The sequence below is a fragment of the Nomascus leucogenys genome, chromosome 3 (assembly GCF_006542625.1).
Source record: "Nomascus leucogenys isolate Asia chromosome 3, Asia_NLE_v1, whole genome shotgun sequence".
In the NCBI taxonomy this organism is placed as follows: domain Eukaryota; kingdom Metazoa; phylum Chordata; class Mammalia; order Primates; family Hylobatidae; genus Nomascus; species Nomascus leucogenys.
In genome coordinates, this window is record NC_044383.1 from 129996901 (window position 1) to 130022843 (window position 25943).

Here is a 25943-nt window from a genome sequence, read left to right on the forward strand (position 1 = left end):
TGCCTGGCCAGAATATTCTTAAAGACGACATGTTTTTTAATGTATACAGATTTCTGAACAAGTATGCAAGTATTTAAAAATACGTGACCATGAAAAATCTTTTTCAGGAAGGGGTTAAAGGGGTCTTTTGTACTCCGGAAATTCAAGTGACTCAATTTGCCTGCTACCCAGAACCACATAAAGCCCCAGTTTTAGGTTATTGTTCCTAGTTCCTATGCTTCTGTTGTTTGAGACAAAAAGTTCAGGCCATGGACATGTAACTCTTAGGAGCCTCTTAAAAAGTCCATCCTTAACCTCAGAAAAGTGTCTAATAGGACCCTGAACATCAGCCCACTGCCTGTGCTTCCAGCCTCAGCCTCTGCCTGCTGTGAGATCTCACCACTGTCTTGATTTTCTTCATTCAATGCTTGCCTATCAGCTCTTATCTCTGATGCTGCTGCCCATCTCTGTTACTTCAAATTTTCCCTCTAAGACACCTTGGACTTACTTCTTAAAGGTCACTGGTAATTTAATTGGCAAAATTCAAAAAGACTTTCTTCTTTAAATATGAAGCTGCTACTTCTAATAAGAGTTGTAAGTTTGTCTTCAACAATGGCTTCAGGGACAAGCCGTAGTCCGTCTAGTCAATTTGGAATTTCAAAATAGCTATTTTTTATATTTGTGAAGCAGAAATTAGTTATGGAAAGCCATCACAATTCCATCTCTTTCATAGTTCCACTGAATTGCTAACATCTAAACTCAACACTGGCTTTTAAAAACTCAGTGGTATAAGGAAACCCTGAGTTTATCATCCTTAAGCTTTAAAAAGGCTCATTTTAATAACTAAAATGCAGAGCACTATATGTTAGCATCTCCTATAAAACAGAATCCTTCATTACAACTTGTAGCTTCATATCCCTCAGGGCAGATACCTCCTTTAGGGGTTTTGTCATGAGAGGTTAAAGCTTGTCCTAACTGACAATTTAAGTGCAGTTGTACCCTGTGAGCTTTCACATTAGATACAGAAGATTTTCTAACAACTCATTCCATAAAAGAGATAGGATCTCTTTAAGACAGTATGTTTAAGTCAAAAGTATACTTAATTACACCTTTCAGCTAACATCTGCCCTATACTGTTTATTCCTGCCCGTTTTGTGGAGCCAGAATTGGTGAGGGGTCTACAATAGCAGCTGTTGAGTGGAGGCCCCCACCTAGAGGCCAACTGGAAGCCAGTTCAAAAAATATAAAGCTAATCTGAATCGAACTGTCATTTTCTTAAAAATAAAGTACAACCTCATACCTCCCTCTTCTGTCACACACACACAAAAAAAAGCCTGCTGTGTGCATCCCTTCCCTTCAGTACACCACAGCTTGTTTGCACATAAATGATAACATGGTGGGTACCGTAAGGCAGGGACAGGCACCAATAAGATGGGCATCTGAGAAATCAGATTGTGCTGGTGTTTCCACGTTCTAGGTCTATCTAAATAAACGCACAGATTGGAGAAAGGGTTTTTAGAGCATGTTAGAGGGCAAATAGCCATGTAGTTCTGCAAGATATCCATATGTATATATATATATCGCAGGAATAAATATGAAGGGGGGGCTGGCTTACACACTCGGTATTTAAACCTTTTTCTTTTTTTTTTGGCCCAGCACTGGTGAATGGGACCCCATAGCTCTCGGGTCAGTTTGTGCCTCTCTCTTTTCTTTCATTATAGAGGATTTTCATCTGATTTCATTTCATTTATCACCCATAGGTAGATCAATACCAGGTTAACGACTGCACCTGGTTATTTCCTACCCACTCCTTCCTGTCCTACACCTGTACTACCTGTAAGTGGGGCGCAGGCTGACACCCCAGTAGTAGTTGAGCAAGACCACTGCCTTCCAAACTTCACTAGCTCCCACACTTCTGAATTTCTTGACTCTTTCCCTTGCCTGGCATCTACTTCTTTCCCTTTTAATTTATCCCTTACTTACGCAACAATCCTGATCTAGAACATTCTCATCCTATAGCTGAAATTACTTCAACAACTTGTTTCTTTCCCTCAGTTTTTCATCTTACCTTATAACCCATGAAAACAGCTTTAGTATGTCCTAGAGTCAGTACCCAATGCCACCATCTTTGGGTATCATCTGGATCACGTCAGTGATCTTAGAATTATTTAGAGGTTGATTGCTCACATTAGGACCTCCAACCTTGCCAAATCATCTTTTCTTGCCTGTTACCGTCTCTAACTGGTTTCATTATATGCTGTACTGGGACCCACATTCTGTTTTCTGGTTAAGCAAGTCAGTTATTTTTTCCTTCAACCTCTGTTGCCTCATCCTTTTTTTGAGATGCAGTCCTGCCCTGTCACCAGGCTGGAGTGCAGTGGCTCGATGTCAGCTCACTGCAACCTCTGCCTCCTGGGTTCAAGCGATCCTCCTACCTCAGCCTCCCGAGTAGCTGGGACTACAGGCGTGTACCACCACACCCAGCTAATTTTTTGTATTTTTAGTAGGGACAGGGTTTCACCATGTTGGCCAGGATGATCTCGATCTGTTGACCTCATGATCCACCCACCTTGACCTCCCAAAGTGCTGGGATTACAGGCATCATCTTTTTTTTAAAAAAGCAAAACCGAAAGCATCCTGCCATCTCACACTCTTCCAGTCCTTTATTATATCACTGCTTCAGGCAAGAGAGGCGAGAGGCAAGAAATGCTGGGGGCTGAGGCAGGGAAGGCGGTTCTTGCATAAAGTACACTGACAGCTTCCCTTTTTGCCTCTCTTTACACCCTTAACTGAACAAGCCATTTTCCTTGCTCAGAACAACTACCTTCTAAACATGACTTAAGACTTCTTTTTCAGCGCGGTTTACCCATAGTAAATTATTTCTCGGAACATGTGGGGTACTGATTCTACCCCTGTCATACCCAAATACACAGATACTCAGGTCCTGCGGTCCACCCTGTGGACCACATGTGTATGAAAAGTCAGCCTTCAGTATACACAGGTTTTACACCCTGCAAATACTGTACTTTCAATCTGCATTTGGTTGAAAAATATTTGTGTATAAGCGGACCCGCACAGCTCAAACTCATGTTGTTCAAGGGTCAACTGTAATCCCAATAGTTGTACTCCACTAATTCTTCTTTTCTAAACATTGATCTCTTCTATGTGTCTCAGTCTTTATCCACAGTTTTAGTGTCCTCACTGTGACTCAGCTGCAGCCAGCGCTGCTCTCATGTTTGGGTAAGGACGCTTACCCTACGCACACACAAGAAGCTTCATGCAAAACAGGGAGCCACTACAACAAAATCATGCACGTGATCGGCACTCAATACTTCTACTCGTGACAGCTAGAGGGAGGCCCATGTACAGAAGACATTTGAATTTTAAAATACGTAAGCATTTGCAGGCTAATTTTTAAAACCAACTTATTACATTATGTATAACAGTGGTATTCTTAAGGGCCAGGAGCATAATTTCCATCTTTTCAATTCTTTCAAGTGCCCTCCTCCAGGGTCACTCTAAGATTTCATAATGTGGTCTATGGTAATACCAGTCAGATGGAAAATCTCACTTGCTTAAAGCCTGGCTCTCTCCAGGCGTTTGTATGTGAACAGTCAAAGCTGAAACTTCAAAGTTTATTTCATGAAATTAAGGGCAAATGGTGCATTTCCCTTAACCAAGTATCAAAAGCAGCACGTGTGAGTGGGCGCGCTATGTGTGTGGCTCTGAGTGTGCACAGACAAAACACACACCATGCTCATTACTAGTCCCAGTACCGTGCAGCACAGCCACTGCATGTACACAGAGTCTTTCCTGTGATATTAAAAAGATCCTCTGGCAGCAGAAACTATATCTAATGTATTCGTTTCCCTCATGGAAGTAGGTACCTAACAGGCATTCAATAAATAACTTAGATTAAATGTAATTTTTTAAAAAGACTCATCTGCTAAAACAGTGGTTTTTACCCTTTGGTGTGTCATGGATGCCTTTAAAACTGATTAAATGCACATGCTCCTTATCTGCATACCCACCTGAACTCCACTTACTAGGGTGGCTTTCCACCCAAGTTGAGAAACTGTGTTCCAAACATTTAAACTCGGAGATGTCTCCTCCTAGCTTCACTCTCAGGACCTGGACCAGCCCCCACATTTCATCCCTGGACTCTGAGAGCAGGTTTCAAATCAGCCTTCCTGCCACTTCTTCAAATTATTATCTGAGTCCTCTTTCTAGGATACTAAACAAATCATATTTCTTCACTACTTACACACCTGAACGAGACAAACCCTCTCAGACACAGGTAAGGCCTGCTACACGTGGCTTCCTTCCTGCCTGCACTTTTAGCCTCATCTGCTCCTCCTCGGATAGTACCCTCTGTACATGGGTGCTTTAAGGCCAAGACTTATGGCTTTCCCAGAACCTCCTCTCTGCTTCCTCCTCTTTCATTGTGTCATAGCTTAAAGATTGTCCCCATCTGAGAAGCCGTCCCAGGTTTCATCAGGCAGTGAAGAACAACTTCTACCACCTGTATAGCTCTGTCAAAGCAGTGAGGTTGCATTTTAATTCTTTTCCTATTTCTCCAGCCATGGGGAGAGGCCTGGTATATTGTAGGTGCATAAAAAAATCTCTGTTGAAAGAATGAACTGACACTGCACAACAAGACTGTCACATAAAACCACAGGAATCACTGGATGCAGATTTAAAGAATCCCTCAAAGGCTAAAATGCATCCATATCCTGTGTCGCTTTCCCCTTGCATCGTGTGGTCTGAGGGCTAGAAAAGCCATCTAAACGTACTTCTAAAAGTGCATACCTTTGCTAAAGCCTCTCACCTCATCAACTTATATCTGGAAACAAAGGCTTTGCCACAGTCAGGCTGCACACACTTATACGGCCGCTCCCTGGAGTGGGAATAATTGTGAATCGTGAACTTCTCCAGGGTGAGGAACGTCTTGCCACATAACTGGCAGGGGAACGTGGCCATGGGCTTTGCTTCTCACACCTTCCTTTTCAGATGTGCTGACCAAATGCTGTGCCATTTAAGCACAAACAGAACGATGGTGCTGGGCACATCAGCAGAGTCCCTGCAGCTGAACTCCAGACCACAGGAGAGGCAGCATCGTGGGCCTGGTTCTACCCAGACATGGGCCTCTCAGCTGTCACTAGCTTTGCTTCCTGCTTTCACACATCCCAGTTTACATGCAGTCTCAAGCTGAGGGGAGAAAGTCTGAGGCACAGGTGCGATTCAGGAGCAGAAAGGTAATCTGCATCACTATAGCTGGGGCATGTCCTGGGTCCCCCGGATTGGCTGTGGAGAGAAGAGGAACAGTTTTCTTGCATTAGCCATTTGAAAACAATGCTTTTCCTCCCTGACCGCTTCAGAATCAACTACCCACAATCAACACGTTCCTTTAAATGGTGCTCATGGAACACAATTCTCCCTGTGAGAGGGCCATCTGCATATAAATCTACACTTTTGGCTTCTCAGAGGGTGAGGAGTCAAGCACTGATGGCCAGTGGAGCACACTTTCCCTCTGATAAGGACAGTTCTTTCCACAGATCCAGTATTATCTATTTCAGGTCAGTGTGAAGCTCAGTTGACCAAAGAGAAAAACAACAACAACAACAACAAAAACCTCCCTCAGTGTGTTCAAGTGTTTTTACTGGTCCATAAACAAAAATCACTCATGCTTATTCAAACCATGGGCTCTTCCTCATCACTCATTGTTGGCATAACATTAGTTGCTTATCACACCTGTTTAAACTTCCAGAGGATAAGAAATAATTTGTATACACCTAAGTTAATTTGTTTGTAAGATTACTCTGCAGAAGGGCTGATAGAATGTGCGTAAAGCTAGTCTAGTCTAGTTGCACTGATGTGGTGGCACAAAGCTGATAGCTCAGGAACCAGCTCAGGCCACATTCAGATTTGTAGGCACCATCCTCTAAAGTTCTACTAATCTCCTCCTCTTTTGTTTATGGACCGTTCTTCATTCCTTGGCCCTACCCTGGAGGGCCCATCCAGCTACCTGCTGGTAGGTCACTTCCAGGAGACGGGCCTACTGCCTCCTCAAACCCAACTTGTCTCAAACCCAAATCATTATCACCCTTCTGACTCAGCCAGAGTCACCAAAAACCAGGTTCTTCTTTTTCTACCAATTGGCCATCATTGGAGGAACCTGAAGTGTCTGAGGCTGCATCATAAACAATACTCCACTTACTAGGGTGGCTTTCCACCCGAGCTAAGAAACTGTGTTCCAAACATTTACACTTGGAGATGTCTCCTCCTAGCTTCACTCTCAGGACCTGGACCAGCCCCCGACATTTCATCCCTGGACTCTGACAGCAGGTTTCAAATTGGCCTCTACCTGCCAGGGTAAAGCCCTGGATCACTACCACCCTGGGCTATTCTAGAGAGAGATTCTCAGGTGGGTAAATGCTCACCTTTCAAGTGCCAATACTTAAAAAAATTAAGAGTACCGTATGCTTAGGTGAAGTACACTTGAGTAGCTTTTGTTCACAGGCCAGCATTTGCTGAACTTTGCCAGTAAGCAGGGCACTCATGGTAAACTGACCAATTGCAGTGAGTCTTTAAAGCCCTCCCTGCTCCTTGCAGTCATTTATTGCCATGTCTCTAGAGTTGCTCTTTATTGCTAAAAGTTAATTTTTACTTACCTTTTTGGTTACTTTCAGATCAGAAAGTATGAGTCTAACTAGATGAAACTTTATTGTAGTAACAGTTTAAGCATGTTTAAATATAGCATTATGTAGCACACAGACATAACCAAACACATATTCGTTTTCTAACCAGCAACAATTCCAGGAAACTTGTAGAGTTCCTCATCTTCTGTTGTAGATGTTTTCAGTGTCTGGACAGAGTTCACAGTACCAAGCCAATACCCCTCACCATCCTGCCTCATCCACTTGGAAACTCGAAAGCTGATTTAGGCACTTTTGGTCAGCACTAATCCAAACCAGGGGACACACAGGTGTCCTCGGCCAGCACCTTGGCACCACACCTTCTTTCTGATGGCTTTGATTCTAGCAGCACACACAACCTCTGCAATTATGTGTGATTTTAACTGATTACCTGTCCTAGCTCTGCCCAAACCCCTTTCCCCCAACCCCTGGTTCCCTTCCAGTATTCTAGTTCATGCCTGAGGCCCTATCTTGAGGAATCCTCAACAGCCCTGGTCACAAACAAAATAACTCCTTCTAGGAATTCTATTCCGCCTGCCGAGTTTGCTCTGCTGGGTATCATGATCTGTTCTACTTCTCATCCAGCCTAAGTTTGGCCATAATACCGGCCCAGCTATAAAACACACTCATTCACTTAGAATTGCTCTGTGTTCTTTCTAGGTTTATTAAAAAAGACTAACACAGAGTATGAAGTTTGAAAATGCATCTTTTTCTCCTTCCCTTTATAGCTGAACTCAAAATAGCACTCGTCCCACTCGCCCCTTCAGAGAAGGAGCTGGTTTGTTGGGGAAGGTTTTGTATTTCTCTCACCTACTTAACACCCTGCATATACACTTTTCTCAACTTATCTCAGTAAGTTGATTCTCCCCAATTCTTGCTTTATGAGATGACTGGTATGTCCAACAGAACTTCCTGCAATGATGGAAATGTTACAGATGTGATGGCTACTGAGCACTCAAAATTGTGCCTCTGAGAAACTGAAATTTTACTTTATTTAACTTTAAATTGCCACATAGTGCCAGTGACTGCTGTACTGGATGGCACAGGCAGACTCTTGGTATTCCCATCAAAGGAGAGGAAGGCAAGGCTGTGCTTTCCTTGGACACAACTGTGCTACTGATTCAGCCTCAGGTATTTACCCTGAAGCTATAAATCCAGCCACTTGTTCTGTGAATCCAGTGGAAAGACTGTCCAGTTCAAATTCCAGCTTACCCATGGTATCTGTGTCCTGAGTTTCAGTTTCCTCATTTGTAATAGTTACCTGATGTATGTAAACAGGCTGCTGGGACAATCGACTGAGACAAAATGGATCTGAAAGCACACTGTAATCTAAATAAAGACCCTACAAATAGGCAGTATTTATGAAACACTGGAATTAAAAGTACTATAGAACCATCTGTCAATGTACAGCTCATGTTCTAACCATTTAGCTATGGATGTAACGGGAAAGAGACACATTCTCTCCCTATGGATACTACACCATATCAATTATACTGGAAAGAAGTGGCAGTGTGGACAACACACGTGTAGAAAGGACACAAGAGGTGGCAAGTAAAACGCCTGCATTCTTTCTCAGCAGATGTAAACCTTGACTCATTGCTAACCAAACACACTAGGAGTACAAAGAAAAAAATAAAGCTTATTAAATTGAAAAACTTGCCCTTTGGCACTGAATGAGGTTTTCCAGATCTCTTTCCAGCCATTTCTTCCTAAGATTCAAAAGGCCAGCAGTCATGGACATCACCCATGCCTACATTTCCCCCTGAGCCCTCAAAGATGAATGGGACAATCCGAGCGTTAGACATGGCCATGGTTTAAAGGTGAGGCACATTTCCTCCAACTTCAAGTTTCCCTCAAAGACCAAAACACAAAGTCTCTCGTTTTTATGCTTATTTCATAAATATCTTTTCCCAAGGCTTTATGTTGAGTTCCAGGTCTGTGTGTTTAATATACCTAGCCTAATACTAATTGCAAAGTTGGTCCTCAGAACTAAGTTAGTTATATGATAGTGAACATTCTTTAATTTCTTCAGAGAGTCCTTAATGAACTCAAATTCATAATTTTTAATCACCATAACTATGTATTTCTTCAATATGGGCCTTAGAATACAAATATTTGTTTTCATGATATAATAATAAACTTCTGTAAAAACAAGACTATCTACCCCAACAGACTATAAACTCTTTGTGGCTGAGGGTCAAAGCTTAGCTATTAAAAACAACAACAAAATAAAAACTGTGTGGATATATACAACATCGCTCATCACCATGCACTTGATCGGTTCGAAGGCTGTTTACTGATGAGTCCAATCTTTGGTTGAAACCCAATGCACTTTCTGGCCACATCCTTAAAACAACTTATGACAACTTTCTATTATCTGGCAGACCACCAATGATCCTAACAGAACTGACAGAGCAATGGTCCTGATGAGAGTCATTCTGTTCTGTCACTTGTAGAGATTGCATTTGAGTCTTAAATACGGTGCTATTTCAACACCTGTCACCCTGGAAAGATAGTAAGTCTTACCCCAAAACATCTCAGGACATAATTTTCAGTCCCCTTGATTCTAAAAATACTGAGTGAGTGATACAGATCTGCCAGTATGCCAAAGAAGGCTTGTGCCATCTGCTTCGTTCTGCTCATGTTGATTATTTTGGGGATGAGAGAGGATCAGACTGGAAGAAGAACATATATATATGGTAACAGCCAGGAAAGACTGTGTTCCCAGGGGACAGGGATATACGAAGGTGGAGGGGGGAGTCAGAACACAACTGTAGTTCCAGGACTTCCCCAATGCTACGTAACACATCATCTAATGGGGCACAACTGCTTTACAACATTCTTAAAATAAACTGTGACTTCTGGTGTCTATTTCCATTGTCCTCAGTGACACAATCAATGCAAGGCCCATTTCTGAGAGGAAACTGAATTTCCACTTTTGGTCTTCCAACACGGGTGTTTTTCTCAATATCAGGTCTTTGAAGGACTTTGGTAGCAGTCTCTATCAAATTTAAAAAAGCTATTTAGAAATGTCATCAGGAGAAAGATGATATCCAGAACCTCCAGGTAGTCATGGCTGCCATGGCTGCAGACCTCACTCCCATCATGGCCGGAAGGCAAGGCCAAAGATCAATCCACTTGCTGTTTCCTTAAAGTGCTACTTTATCTCGCGCTTCTGGCTTTCTCCCTCCTGGAATGTCCTGGGAACCCTTGTCTACCTGGCAAACTTCTACTTTTCTCTGTCACTCCCAGGCAGAGGCACGAGTTCCTCCTCCACATGGTGAGGTGTTTACTCAATGGCCCAGTAGAGCTCTCCACCTTAATATGTTTGAAGAGCTTTCACTCTAGTTTATCCTCATTGTAGGAAGCACTACCTGCCCTTCTATTCTGCTCTGAGAGAGCCACCTGCTGAGCCATCAGGTTTGTTGCCTATAGATTCTTTTCAGCTGTCACCTTGAGAGACTGAATTTTGTTAACCCAGTGACTAAGCTCTTACTTTCTAAGAAATGAGGCTTAGGATGCACAAGAAAGACAAAGTGAATTATTTCTCTAATATTCAGGGAGAAAATTGAGAAAGCTGTCCAGATGATTATGCTACAGATTTGGAACATCAAATCCACATCCTAGCCAGAACATCTGAAAAGGGACAGGGTGTGTTCTGTTTACAAATAGAGTAATATCTGGTTAAAGATGGCCAACTGAATAAAAGCATGTAGCTCCAGTCTCTCCGAAAATTCTACTAAAACAGTAATAGTGGGATTTTTCTAAAACACAGCCTAATATAAAAGGGAGAAAACAACAAATTTTGGAAGCTGAAAAGCAGGTAAACAAGCAGTGATCAACTTGGCCATCCTAAGAAAGCTGAAGTTTAAGCCAGCAGTAAGAGGCAACAAAACAACCTGCTATACCCTGCAGCATCTACCATACGTCTCTGCAATTTGGTACAGTAGGTACTTCTGGAAGTGAGGATGGAAACAGGTATGAAAGCAGCAGGTGAAAGTCTGTTAGTGAAGCACTGAGCCCTCCTGACCTCTCCTGATGCCTGCAGTGGGGTGCCCTTCCTTCCCCTGGCACAAGTGCTCGCTATGGAGACTGTATGAAAGTGGGGGAGTATACTGACACAGGGTGAATGTCCTCTCTCTCAGGGCAGGAGGATGGAGGAGTCTTCCCTGGGAAGCTGACCAGCCCAAGAGAAAAGAGCAAACCATAAGGACAAGTGGGGGTTCCTCCAGGGGTCGCCACCTTACCCTATACAAGGCCCCAGCTGACAAGCCCCACCTAAGTATACAAAGCTCCCATCAGCTCTTTACTGGCTTGACTCACAAATTAGTAGGCCAAGGATCACCAGAAATCAGAGGAAGGCACTTAATAGGGAAAACTGACACGAAAACTAAGGGGGAAGAAAAGACTACAGGGGGAAGGAAACTTCAAAAATAATAATCATTAATATCCTAGAGAGAACAGAGGTCCTTAAAAGAAGAGCAGGATATTATTTTTTAAAGAGGACAACACCAACAAAAAGGCAATGGCAGTGCAAGACCCCAGGGGCTGGGACAGGCATTTGAGTCAAACTTGCAAGGGGAACACTTGAGAACCCAGAGGGCATCTGAGAGTCAACACCAGAGGCAACCTCTTAGAACTCAGCTAACATAATCCAGAGGCTTTCATTCATTGACTAAATGGTTAAAATATGTATCATTTCACCGAGAAACATGAAAGGAGAGGAGAGAATTTTTAAACAGAGTATACTATCTTCATCACATGACAAAGTTACCTATTATCATTGCTTGCATGAAACATTCATGTATTAGAAGTCATGGATAATACGATACAGTAAGACAATAAACTAATGAAAGGCATAAAATTGGAATGGAATAATTATTTCTTTATTTGCAGAGGAATGTTGATATAGAAAATCCCAAAGAATCCACACAGAAGATTAGAAAGTTTGGCAAGGTGTTTGGTTATAAAAATCAAACTACACAAACAGCTGCATTTCTAAATATCCACAAGCAGAAATAGAGTTTAAAATACCATCATATTAGCCAGAAAATAAACACAGGTAACTAGTGCCCAGCCAAAGGGAAAGAGACAATATGCAAGCTGGGAATCATGGACAGGATATATTCAAAGATGTGTTTCCTCAGGAATTAATGGACAGAATACAATTACATTGCTCTATAATGACATATGCATGAGAATAGATAAATAGAAGTGAAAATCATTACTAAAACTTGAGGTGGTGGTTGTCTAGGCAGTGACCATCTCTTGCTTGGGAGATCAAGAAAGGTGACATGGAGAAGTAAAAGTTGAAGCTAGCCTACAAGTTTACAATGTGTTCAAGAGGGAGGTGGTCTATTTCAGGCCAAGGGAATGAATCCAACCACTTGGAGAATAAGTGGTTCAGTAAGACTGTAATACAGGTGCAGATGTGGGCAAAGGAGAAAACAGGCTAGAGAGACAGAGAATCGTGAAGGGTCCATTCTACGGGGGGAAGGTGGGCTTTTTTGTCATAAATTGTTTTTAGCAGATTGATCTATTTAGTCAAGTCCAGCCACAAACTCTTGAATTTATGTGGAGGTGCAGTGAGGAGGGCGGGAAGAGAAGAGGTAGAAATAGGTAGAGAATGCCAATAAAATGCTGTGAGGAATGGGAAGAGGCAGTGGGAAAAGCCTCAGCCAGTGAATGTGAGCCTCAAAGAGCCACAGAAAACTGACAAAACCAAACTACCAAGGGGAAAGGATGACCCAGGCGCTCACCACCAGGGATCTGGGCAATGGGGACCCATCAGAAGCAGTAGACTTGCCACCAGATTTCACTTTTTGACGGTAACTCTGGCAGGCACGTATAAGACACGCTGGAGGGTGGTGGGCTGGATGATGAGATCCTTTAGGCTTCTGCCAGATCTCAGAAGAGAGAACACAGGCCTGCGCAAGGAGAGAGGGCAGGTTCCAGTGACACTCTGTAAACAGAATAACTGGATTAGGACTGAAGTTAGGGGAAAGAGGGAATGGTGGTGGCAGAGAGAGGTTTTCTTCTGCATCCCAGAAGAAAAACTCAGCAATAAATAAGCGTTAGGAGTTCATTTTTAGACATGCTGAGCTTAACGGTGCCTAACGGGCATTCGGGCCAGCAAGGAGACGTACAGCGTGGAGTGGCTGAGGAGCTCTTCTAGTCTAGGGAAGCGGATGCCTTTCTGAACCTAACTTATACAGGCGACTTTATAAGTTACTCTGAGCTTTCCATGGGAGGCTTCATATCCTGTCAGTGACTCACGTGTTCAACCTTGATCACCAATGTTTTCCTCCCAGCGTGGTTTGGTCAAGTGGGCTAGCCCTGGGGGTAAGGAGGAATTTGTTTTCTTTATGGCAGGCTGCAGCTAGACTGAGACTCCCTTAGGCCATCTACTCTGCACTGTAGCCCGGATGGAAGCAGACTTGTGGGGGCATGGAATTCTCAGAGCTCCAAAGACAGAAGCAGACTTCTGCTTCAAAATCCCCCCAGCTCCTCTTGGATAAGATGGTCTACTGACAGGCCCATGGTGATAAAAATGAGCAAAATGAGAATTAAGTCTGAGTTCAAAAACTTGATAAGATGTTGCTAAATAACTTCTAGATGGTAATAGTACAAACAAGATCCTAATAAACAAACAAACCCAAAACAAAAATCTTTTGGTTACCTCATCTACTAGAAGAAGGTAGGCTTTTTATAGATGGGAGCTTTTCTTTGCTATAATTTATTTAGCAGATTGAGGATATCTAACCTATTGAGTCAAGGCTAGCCCCTGACTGCGTCTACATGGAGATGGAGTGAGGTGGTAGAGGTAGAGGATGCCAATAAAACGTTCTCAGCTGAAACAGGAAGAAGTCCAGAGAAGCAATGGAAAAGGCAAGAGCCCATGAAGGTGAGCCTTGGAGAGCCACAGAGGACTGAGAGATGCTGAACTACCAAGGGGGAAGGGATGACTCTGATGAGCAGGGAGCTGGATCTGTCACCACAGAAGTGCTTCATCTCTCACAGGTCTGGGGCCACTTCCACCACTGGCCTTCCTCATCCATACAGCAGAGAAGCAAGGGGCTGGGACAGCCAGGATCCCCACGAAAGGGCCAAAGGCCTTCTTCCAGATGGGTCATCCAGTATAGTACCCACCGGGGGAAAGGAGGAAAAGAAATATTGTTGCAGACTCTTGGATCTTTGACACGCCTCCTCACCTCTCCCCACCATATGCATTGTATTTTTAAATAGAAACATTCACAAAAAAATAGACAAATGTCTACAAGTAAGTAAAATAGATGTGTGCATTGAGAAAGGCAAGGGTTAAGTCCAGGCCTGGTTCTCAAGCTGAGATGGGACTGCCTTGTTTGAAGAGGACTGTTTATGAATGAAGACTCTCAGGAGCCTGGTGGGGGGTGAGGGGTGGAGAGCAACTCCCGAAATCCAGACAAGAGCCTTTGGTATTAGGGGAAGATTTTCTAATTGTTAGTCAGGAATGGGGATCATTCCTTTATGATAGCTGAAAATATATCCCCCTCCTCCCTCCCTAGAAACCCTTGAGTCTCGTCTTTAGGCCCTTTTAGGGTCTGCTTCTATAGCTGATGGCGGTGATCTCTTTTCCTGGGACTCTAAGTGTAGGACATGGAGGAACCAGAACTCTAATTAGCGGCAGGACCTATTATTTTTCCAATAAGGTTACCATTCAAGGGAAAGAAAAGCCTGTTTCTTTCTCAGGAAGTGTGTGAGGGTATAGGCTCACATTGAGAAGAGAAATGTGAAAAGCATATTAGTTACATTGACCATGGGATGCCTGGTTTGTGAGTTAAAATCACCTGAATGACCTTGAAGGATCTGAGATCTAGAAAGGATGCTCAAGACTTGGGTGGACTGTTTGATCCTAAAATAACATATCACTAAATAAACAGAAAAAGGCCTTGAAGTACAGATAACTACATGGCAGCAGGGTATCTTGACAGTGGATTTATAGATGACCTCATTTTTTATTTTTTGAATATCTGCGCTTTCTAAAGTTTGATAATGACTACTTAGGCTGAGTCTAGGAGTATACCCGGTTGACAAATAGAGGAGGCATATTGCAGAGGCAGAGGGGAGAACAGAGAAGAGCTCGGAGTCATGAAGCAGCATAGGGCATTGTGGAACACATGGTGCAGGCTGGTTGGGATGGCAGGAGAGGGGCCTGTGTCAGAAAACCAATAACAGGGATAGCGCACCTGGCAGGGGACACTGGGTTTATCCTACAGGGAACTGGGAGCCAGTGAAAGTGAGGATGTCCCATCTACAGACGAATTGCAGAGAGAAAAAAGTTACATATAATCACTTATCCCTTCCCCATGGGTAACTCAGTTACCTGGAGAGAACAGCAGATTGAAAGGTACTGTTCTGAAATGCTAACTGGTTCTTTTTACATGAGATGAACCCAAGACCAAATCGGATTACCCTAGACACAAAGTTGACAGGCAGTTTTAAAGTAACGTGCAGTATTTTTTTCAAGCTCGATGTAGAAATATCCAGAACTTATAGTAAACTGTGTACATGCATGGTTATGTGAGAAAAGTGTAGCTGCTGCACCTGTTCCAAAGCTCACTGCATTTCCTCCAGAAGCATGCCTGTCTGCCTCTCGGGACACAGGCCGTATTTTATTAGACACAATTATTTCAAGAAGCTTGAGAATTTTCTCTTTGCCTTTCCATGTCATGTCCAATAAATTCAAAGGATGCAAAGCAAATTGTTCATCCAGGAATAGTTAATTTGAGAAATAAAAATATTTATCACTGGTCCTTTAAGATTATCTTGATTCTTGATTTTTTCTTTTTAAACTGATTAACATTTCATCAGGTTTCCATTTTAAAAGAAAATGGCACTGAAGAGACAAGGCAAGTTTTCCAAGCAACAACACTAGCTTTTCTGAAAGGGGAAAGGAATGTTAAGGAAATGGGGGAGAAAGCTTAAAAAGAGTGGAACACTAGCAAGCAGGGCCTCTTCTCCTTTTCACCTTAAGTCTTTTTTCTCTCCCATTCACAGCTTTAGGTCCTTTGTTTGTTTAACAAACCATTACAATCATACCCAGTTCAATGGGGGAGGAATGTGAACTCTCTGAGTAGCTGTCCTTGCAATCCACATGTGTGGTCCATCCCCCAGCTCATCCGCAGGCGGCTTTCATGTGCTGCTCTGTGCTCCCCGTCGCCCCAGAGGCCGGCACCTTGCTCACAATAAGCCTCAATTTCCCACCGCTGCCTGCTCACAGCTCCTCCCCAGCAGCTGAGAGCAATGTCTCAAGTGGCTCTTCCTCCCCTGCTTGCCTTGCAATCATACTGTCCACTCTGCTTTGGCTGGCCCCCTTCAGCTCCTGAGACAGACAAGGCCTGCTGTGTTAGCCACCCCCCACCTGTTCGCAGCCCATGGACTCGCCACTGAATACTGGGCAGACACATTCCAGGATCTTCCTGGCTAGCACTCCTAGTCTTCTAATGTCAGGAGCACTGTAAACAGAAGATACAGGCAAGACGCTCCCCCACCCCACCCCAACTCCCAGCCCTAAGTAGAACTGCTAGTGCCTCTCTCAGGTCCTAGTAGATACGTTGGCCCTGTTGGGATTAATTTCAATTTCTTGGTCAATAAATCAAAATATTTAGCGACAATATTGTATTTCAGTAGGAGTCGGAATACTATTTTTAATAAACTATTTCAGTTGAGCTCATAAAGGTCTCTCATCCTATTCCAGTAATTTCCATCTCACAGCCCTAAGAGATAGGTAGAAAGGCATCATTGTCCCCATTTGACAAATGAGGAAACTGAGGCTCAGACGACTTAAGTTTACTGCCCATAAGCATGGACTAATGAGATACTGCAAGTAATACACTGTCCTAAGCAAAACGCCTAGCACAGAGTGAGTGCCCCAAAGGCATTAGCTTCTATTAATATCATTATTGGTGATGATGATAATGATGATGAACAGAGGTTGCTCCCAGGTGTTCTGAACTAAGCCAAGTGCTCTTTCAACTTACGCTTTGCCATCCCTTCTAGACACACTGCCTACATGAGCAGTGAAGTTCAGCAACAGCTTTACAACAAGGTTTTCAAATAAAGCCTCAGGAAGTATCGCTGGATTGCCTCATGTGGCTGGGATGTGACCAGCATCTTTCCCAGGCTTATCTTTCAGTCGACATCTGCCACAAAGACAGGACAACTTCTTACACATCTTATGTACACAAGTTAGGAGTGTTGGCAGGGGCAGCTTTCTTCTTTTGAACTGACAGGGTTGTCAGCAGAAAATTCCATAGATCTACGTGTATTACTAGGCTGTGGATGTGGGACAGCAGAGGTCATGAAAAGTTGCTAACTGCATCATCAAATTCCCTGAAATACATGTGCACTGAGCTTTAAAAAATGAAAGGGCTAAAAGAACCCTGTTCTTGGATATTTTGCAGTTTGTGGAGGAAATGTGTTTATTTTCCACTAGAACCTTTTTGAAGTACCCTGAACCTCCAGCATGTTCTTGCCTATGATGTGTTTCCAAGTAATCGTTAATAAACATGCCCACTAGAAATAATCTTAAAACATGCGCACCTACTGAGTGACAGGAAACATCTGCTGCGAGGCAGGGACCGAGTCCTCCCAGAAGTTTGTCTGAAGATTCAAACCTGTGAGAAGAGACCTTGTACATCGTCAGGGAATGAAGCTAGGGAAACATTCCTCCATTATGTTACCCCCTGAACTTCACTTCTAGAGCACACACACGACTGGTGATGTGCACAGGAGATTTTCCAGTGTTTTTTTTCATGCATTTTAATAGATGATCTTTAAGCACTCATATCCTTTGTCCTACTTGCAACTGGATTAAGAAAAACTCTCAACTTTTCCCCTGCTTTATGCAAGTGGAAAAAAAAGAACACATGAAATTGCTTACATAACATATTCAAAACAGCACTCAGAGGAAATGGTATTTTTTTTAAAACCAACAGTATTAAAATACCATAAAACAAGTAGGCAAATCTATGCAATAACAGAACCTAAAACAAATTCTGAATTGAAAGAAAGTCAGCAAATAACCAGTTGGCACTCAACAAAGGAGCTTCATATAAACAAAGATTTATCAAATTTGCAGTGCAAGAAGGTTGAAGTCTCCAAGTTGAATATTGAATTAAATGGTTACTAAACCTGGCTATGCATTAGAATCAGCATGGAAAACTTTTAAAAATACAGATTCCTGGGTGGCCACAGGGCAAATCAGTGCAGACTAAAACAGCATCACTGGGACCCCAAGAATTTATGTTTTTACCAAATCTACAGAAGCCAAGTCTACAGCCAGCTTTGTGCCACTGAACCCTGATGAGCATTTGGAAACCAGCATTTCCGTTCACCAAGTAATTATCAAACTTGGCTTCTTCCTACCAAGGCTATTCCAACCAATTGATCCTCTTACAGGGAAAGCTTTTCAGGATTTTCTTAACTAGTACAAAGGCAAATCTGTTATGAAACAAAGCCAATTAATATCTCGCCTAAGTGATGTATTCACTTGCCTATTTTCTTCTGTGAATTTGATCAAAAAGGCTATGTCCATTTATTTTCTATGAGAACATCCTTTTAAGTTAAAAATGGAAAAATCAAGGCCATTTTTGGACAACTGTTTTTAACAATAATGCATCACAATACAGGAAAATACTGGAGGTGAGCAGGTTATTTGTCTGAGTCATTTAGGGAAATTGTTTCCAACATATTCCTTGTTTTGCTTGTATAAACACTTTACAAATCATCTTCACGGTCCATCTTTTTCCTTAAAATGCTCAACATTTATTGTGGTGGTTTAATTGGGTGGTCTCCAAAGGCTTCTATAAAAATTTTTTTTGAAAGAGCTTTAAAAAGACATTAAAGCAAAAGAGTAAAATTCTTCCGGATGATTCTTCCTTTGCACCTACCCATCTCACAAATGGACAATACCAATTTATGTATTCAAAGAGGCAGGGGTTCTTCTGCTTCCCAGGAAAGGGTGCACATAACGTGAGGTACGCAAACCAGGCAGTGAAGTAGCTTAGCTTCATTGTCAAAATATTCAAATTATCACAAAAAGAAAGCGATTCCTTTCTGAATTCAACAATACTCCTTGGCCTCCGAGGGCTCACACAGGAGCTTATTCTTAAGCTGTTCAATGTAAGCAGCACTCGTGAAAGAGGAGAACTCTGGCAGGGAGGAGATCAAATCCCTCAGCTTTTCCCAACTGCCATCTCTGCGCCAGTCTAATGCTTAAATAGTTAACAATGCAACAGAGAGCCCAAGGCAGGCCCAGCCTTGGGGGAAAATCATGTGCAGTATATGACGATTTAATAAAGCAGAGAAGAGACAGGAAAAATAACACATCTCAGTTTGACAGGATGCTACTTGCAGATTGCTTTTCAGGTCAGAATTGAGATTTCTAAAGCAGAGGGAAAAAAGGGTTTTCATACGTCAATTATTCTTTTTTAAGTATGTGGTTAAAAATGACCCTATAAAATTAAACAATCCTAAAGATAAATGTTTCCGAGTTCCAGAGTAACAAGAAGAATCACATTTTTCTAGGAGTGAAGACTGGCAGATGGTAAACAGATTAGTTAATTGTTTTAAATGAAGGGAGAAATATTTTTTGGAAAGTTTGTTTATTCGTTGATGACAAAAACCAAAGTTTCATAGAGTGTATGAGTTCCAGGATGTGTTTTTGCTGCCACAATATGTTTTTCTAGGCATTTGCTTCTGAGAACAGCATTTAAGAACCCGTCTTTTTCTCTCTTAATGAACTGGTTTAGCCGCCTGCTGGGCATTCACTGAAACCCACATTGAACAAAGGGATTTCCTTCCAGTTTCAGCTCATTCACTTCTAGCGACTCCTGGTTTTACTTAAGCAAATTCTCCAAACTGACTTTTTTATTTCTAATGGTTTGAGTGGGAAAGAATTGGGCAGCCCTCAAACACTGGGAAGTCTGCCCTGGTTTTCAGTGAAAGAATCCTCTAGGCTGAAGAAGTACAAGGTTTGTTTTTGAAAAGCCTCTCGAATATGTTTTATTTTATTTTCCAGATGGAAAGGAGCCCACCTGATTTGGTAGATTACAGACAACTAAATCTTATTTCAGCAAGATGGATCATGGTGAACAATGAGATTCTATCTTTGAAATGAAGCCTGAGTGGGATATTCAGATTCGCCTCCAGGCAATGATGTCATTTTAAAGGTGACACTGGGGGGCATGGTATTAAGGGGTTGCTGGAAGTTGGAATAGATTTGTGGGCCTGGCAGCTGGTCTTCTACCTTCTCACATGATACATGATCTCCCTGGGGGACCCCATGCACAACCCAAGGTTACAATTACTCCTTGAAGTCAGAAGCCTCCCAAATCTCTATCTTCAATCCTGAACTTTCTTTCAAATTCCAGACTAATACATCTACCTTCCTCCCGCAACTCTCGGCATACCTTGCAATGCCCCTTCAAGGTCACATGGTGGGGCTTCAAACGTTAACCCACAGACTTGCTCCTCTTCCAGCACTGCCTGTTCTAGCTAATGGCACCGCTATGCAATAACCATCAGAGCTCCCGGATCCTCACCAGGTGATGCCTACTGTTTTAAGAACTTTACTTAATACCCTCAACAACCGCATGAGTAGGTAGCATTAACCCTATTTGATTAATGGGGAAACTAAGGCTTAGAAGTTATGCTGATTTGCCCATGACCCAACAGCCAGCAAGCAGTTAAGCTGGGCCGTGAATCCAGGGTGCATGTCAAAAGTCAACCTCTTCCCATGTCACTTCCCAGCCTCTCCAAACTTAGAAGCTCTGCAGTCTAGATTGTTCTCAGAGATTAAACTTTACAACTTTATTGTCTCTCAAATCTGTTTCCTTCTCTTAATTCCCATAGCTACCTGCTGTTTGGGTGATGTTTTGCCTTTATTAGGGCCTCCAAATCAGCATAGCACGACAACTCTGGAATTTTACTTTGTTTGAATTCCCAATGATTCTCCTTTCTAGCTCATTTAAAACAGGTGGCAGGCTTTGTAACCCCTTGTATTTTCATCCAGCTGAAGACAGAAGCATTCTGAAGAAGTCTGTCTTTGTTAACAATGTCTAAACCCAGAGAAGAAATTCTGCTGGACTTCTGGGAGGGGAGAAGGAGAAGCAGAGGAGAAGCTGCCAAAATGACACTCTCCCTTCCATCCCCCCATGGCCAACCCCCCATCCCAGGGCCTGATAAGGAGATATGTCACTCCCCAGCAAGAGAGGCCCTGGCACCCCTCTTTTCCTTAAGGCAATGGGTAGAATCCTTGAGAAGACAGCTACGTGAAGAGTGTGCCTCGGGAGGCCAGACCTGAGGCAGGAGGTTTCCAGCCCTCACTGGCAGCCCTGGGGCAGACAGCTACAAGGATTTAATAAATCACTACTTTGATAAACTGAAGGTCAGAGGTGGGTTCCTCATCTTCCAGAGGCCATGAAAATCTCCAGGTCCTAGGACACACTCCATGGGGGAAGGGGAAGCACCTAAATCTTACTGACATGAATTTTTCCTCTAGGTTGGCAGAATGGGGACTGGAGTCCATCTTCATTATGGGGAATGAAAACAGTAATGCTTCTTGCATAGTTGACACTGAGGTGAAATGCGGACTTGTGGGGTGCCTCAATAAAGTGCAGAATCTTAGAATAGTGCATATCTATGCTATAGACTAGCTACAACTGCTGGAACTGGAGCCAATCTAGTTTTCAAAAAAGGCCACCACTTCGTTAGAGAGAGGACCACGGACTCTGCATAGGCTCTGGTGACCTAGGGTGAAGGGGCGGGGTGGTGGGGATGGCAGCAGGCTTATGCTTTAAACCCCTGAGGCAGATAGAGAAGGAAGGAAGGAAACAAGGGCAGATGTTAGAGTATACTCACAAGATTAACTCCTCTGATTCCTATGCAAATACCTAGAAAGGGAGAGACACACAAAGTTATCTTTAAGGTCTTTATCTTGAGCTCTGAATTGCTAAAACAAACAAAAACACCCAAGTAGGGGGGGAACGGAAGTCTACTTGGAAGAGGAAAGAGAGCAGCTGGTGCTGCTGGAGTCATGAGATCCAGGACACCCCCGTTTCCCAAGCCTGGATGTGCCTCCCAGGGTAGCATGCTGGCACGGAGCGGGACGGCTGATTTCCATAAGATGGAAATGATTGCATGCTGGAAACTGAGATGCTTTAGGGGAGAGAAGATTTCTAACCCAGAAGGAAGGATATAAATCTTTAATGTGTCAAATTTGTTGACTGTAAGATGTTGTAGTTAATGGTCGGTACTTGCGGCACCAAATGGGCACGTCTAAGGGGTCCGGGCTTTGAAATCAGTCATGTTATCCAAACTAATTCCACTTGAGTTCCGTGGCTGAATGTCTGAGACCTTCAGAAGAAGCTTATAAAGGCCCTGCTGGAAACTGAAGAGGATTTTAGATACGCCAAAGATGTGCCGGCCATTACGCAGAGACTAGAACTTTTAGTGCTGAGAGCTCTGGCTGGGAGAACCTCACATTCCTAAGAATCAGCAACAAAGGGACCCCATTTTTCTGCCAAGTGTGCACACTACTAAATCTGATGGGCATGTCCAGGGGGAAGATGACCTGGGAAAAGAGTTGCCCGGGGAGCAAGTGCCCTGTCGCAGAGGCAGAGATTGCCAAGATGGTCTCCTAGGGGTTGAGGCACAAAGCCCCCTCTATCTATTTTAGTTATAAGGAGGTGGGAATGCTGTGTTAAATTGTACCCAAGAAGATAACTCACAAGGCAAGGAACATGGAAGCTAGGGTGTGTGGGGCAAGTAAGCAGAGGTTGCTTGCTTTACCGAAAGTGGGGCTGCTCTGGTCTCACAAGGGTCTAGCCTTGGTTGGCACATGCTTCCTTTGTCACACCAGACAGGTGAGACCAAGAAGGGAAGACAGAAAGAGACCCCACCACTTAACATGGGCAACTACCTACAGGAGGCTACTTTCCAATCTGTGGTGCCCAGAAACTTGGCAGGGATAGCGGGGTTGCATGGGGAGGGATGCTAGAGAATGGAGAACCAGTTCACTCTATTGGCCCAAACTCAATTTTCATGTGGCTTCCTTTAAACAAACCACAAGCTTAGTGAGTCAGGTCAGTGTAGAGAGATATTTCCGCATGCTAGAGGCAGATCCATATTGGTTCCCTAGTCTGTTTTTGGACGGTTCCCCTTCATTCTAATCACAATGCTGCTGCCAGGCTGATTCTTCTAACATGCAAATATGTTCCTGTCACTTGCCTGTTTGGAATTCTTCAATGGTCCCATTAGGTTTCTGTCGACTGCAACGAAAAGTCTTGTCTAATCAGAACCACTGAAAGTTTTTAATCAGGAGAGCAATATGTTCAGGCTTGTGTTATGGAAAGAAACTGAGAGAGCAGACATACAGATTATCCGCCTGGATTTATCAGTTATATACATTAAAATGGCCAAACAGTAATTCAAATAGCAAAACAAACAAAAAACCCAACTGTGCACACACACACCAAAAAATAAGTGCAGTAACTGAACTCTGAAGTTCAGTATAAAACTGTTCACAGAGCATTCTAAACCTTCCCTGACTCAGAACAACATCTTCGTGCACTCTGATTTGAATATGTGGGGCAAATGAGAACCATTTTAGGGAAACAACATAAGATGACTATGATCTTAATGTGGTTTCAATTTACATGGTGATTGTGTATTTTATGAACCACCTCTAATTCCTACTGCTGGAACAAAAAGGGAAAAATTACCTTGGTAAACGCCACATCATGGATCAATTAAGTTATTCCCCAAATAAAGTATTCTTTGTTATAGTATAAGCATGCATAATTTCTAGCATTTTAAACATTGATAGAGAAATGTATTTTCTTTTCTAACTTTAATATTTAACACTCCTATGTTATGATCCCCAACTCCCTTCATTCCCCACTGCTTTCATTTTAACTTTTTGTTTGTTTGTTCATGGAGGAAATTAAGGAAATTTTAATGATATTCCTTAGATAATACATTTTCTTGCCTTAAAGTGGTGCACTAATGGGTTTTACTCTGCCTCAGTCCACTATGCAGCATGCATACTCTACTTAATACTAGGTTGTGTTCCTACAGTTAGTTAAAAACCAACCAGCTGGTAGTACTTTTTTTAGATCCAACCTAAGAAAGACAGTGTGGTCTAGTGTACAGGGCACTGGCTTTGGAGTCAGATGGGTCTAAGTTTGAATGCTGGCTCTGCTACTTGGAAGGTGTGTAACTTTAGGTAAGTTGCATAACTTCTCTAAGCCTCAGTCTCCATCACCATAAAATAGGGATATCTATATATCTTGCAGAGCTGATCTACGATTACACATAACACATGTACATATAGAGGCAAAGTACATGTACGAAGGAGATGTGGCCTGTGAATAAGAAGTGTTAGGGCCGATTTTACACAATGGGTAAGCTCACAATTAGAAAACAAGAATAACTTTTTTTGGAGTAATATATATATATATATATATATATACATACAATAGAAAGTCAGGGTATAAATAATGGATTCGCTTCAATCATGTTTCTTTAATGTGTATCATCATGACACAATTCCATCTCCTAGCATGTGTTTATAAAATACATTTCTATTATCCCTGTGCTTTCACATTTTCTCACATATTTGAGAAATTCCTAGATTCTTAGGCAGTGTAATCCTATTTACTGTGCTTTTAATGGCAGTATCATGTTTAACTAGAGAAAACAGTTACAAATGGGCCTGGCATGAACTAGTCCTACAGGTGCCATAAAGTTACCCAAATGGTATAATGAAGTGATGCGGGCATTTGGGGATTCTGCAACATTTTTTTCCTTCTGAACGTGTTGGTGGGGGTAGTGGACTAGTTTTAATTAGAATTGTTTGGAGAACAGGAATCCAAACACACGACCTAATATTCTCCTAGTTAGCCTTCTGCCTGAGGCAGCTGTGGACAGCCTTCCTAGAAGTCAGTCTCAAGATAAAGAATAGAGCGGGAAGTGGTTTATCTACTGGGAGGTTTGCGGGGGGAATTGAATGTAAGATGGGATATAAGAAAACTTACAAAGACAACTGGAATTTTTAAAAAATACACCATTATGACCATCAAGGACATTTTGCAAAAAAAAAAAAAAAAAAAAAACAGTCTGGAGAGAGGCCAAGAGTTATGGTTAAGCAACAGCATTGCAGCTGCAAAACAAGTGAGGGCTGCTTTAGGGTGACATGGCCTTGAACCTAGAATTAATGTATGTGACAGGGAAAAACAACAAACATGTTAGATATGAAATTTAAGGCTCGGATTTGGAATCATTATCTGGAAATAGGCAGTTAAAACAAATCCTAATCTTTACATGAGTGGTAGAAAATAAGAAATAAAAACTTCTGATGTATAATGGGGACCCTGCCAACCATGAATTCCCTCAAATAAACACTGGATTGAGTGACATAACCTATTTCACAAGTCTGGAAAATTTGGCAAGCTGAGAATCATCTCACATTATGATTTTAGGAAAGTGGTTTAGAAACTGAATTGTAACATATGTTACATTCTGGATATCTGATTCTAAATGGTGGACCCTACCTCAGTTTTTTTCCTAATATTTCTTGAAGATAAAACCATTTAAAAACATCTTTTTAAAATATAACAGAAAGAGATCACGAAGTTTCTAGTGAGCAAGTCACGATAAGTAAAAATCAACTATACAATGCCCATGATTTCTAATTTAAGACAAATAAATAGCAATGATCGTTCTTAGCGTGTCCTCTTGAATTTTTAGAGTGAAAAACAGGCTTTCATTAAGTCCACATCTTAATCCCCCAACCTTATTTTCCCCCTCAAGGCCTGAAGTTCCTCAAATGTAAATTCTCTCACAAAGTCTTTTCTGGGACATAAGCCCCTCTTCTGTGGAGGAGGCGAAGGCTCTGGTTTGTGCTGTAATGCGAGGAGAGAATGAGAATACAGAGCCATGACTGATGGCAGGAGCACTGGGGGACAGGAATTGGAGGGTTCTGCATAGACGTATTTACCTTTCTAAGTGAGGTACAGATGAGTTTCAGATGTGACACGAGGCAGCAGCCACATTAGACGTGACAGCAATCCTAAAGAAAAAATAATATCAAAAGTTTAAAAAAAAAAAAGCATCAAGAAAAAACACATTGGTACTATGAATGCTGACATTTACCTAATCAGAATATGAGTTCAAGGATACCAGGGGTCAAAAATCTCTCTCCATCAACATGCTATGCTATAATGCCAT

At 42.4% G+C, this 25943-nt stretch overlaps 1 protein-coding gene across 3 annotated transcripts in view; it reads right to left on the minus strand.

Annotated features, from left to right (window-relative positions):
- PLAGL1 (PLAG1 like zinc finger 1) overlaps window positions 1–25943 on the minus strand; it is a 51008-nt gene that overhangs the window by 2859 nt on the left and 22206 nt on the right. Inside the window, exons 3-5 of one of the 3 annotated variants that reach the window (XM_030809790.1) lie at window positions 21576–25785; window positions 17256–17329; window positions 4808–5283 (exon numbers count right to left, since the gene is read on the minus strand). In XM_030809790.1, the coding sequence (XP_030665650.1) occupies window positions 4808–4959 (152 nt within the window). In that variant the 5' untranslated portion in view covers window positions 4960–5283; window positions 17256–17329; window positions 21576–25785. Of the gene's footprint in view, window positions 1–4807; window positions 5284–17255; window positions 17344–21575; window positions 25786–25943 lie in introns of those variants that run through there. The other 2 variants (XM_030809791.1, XM_030809792.1) reach the window with 2 other exon arrangements.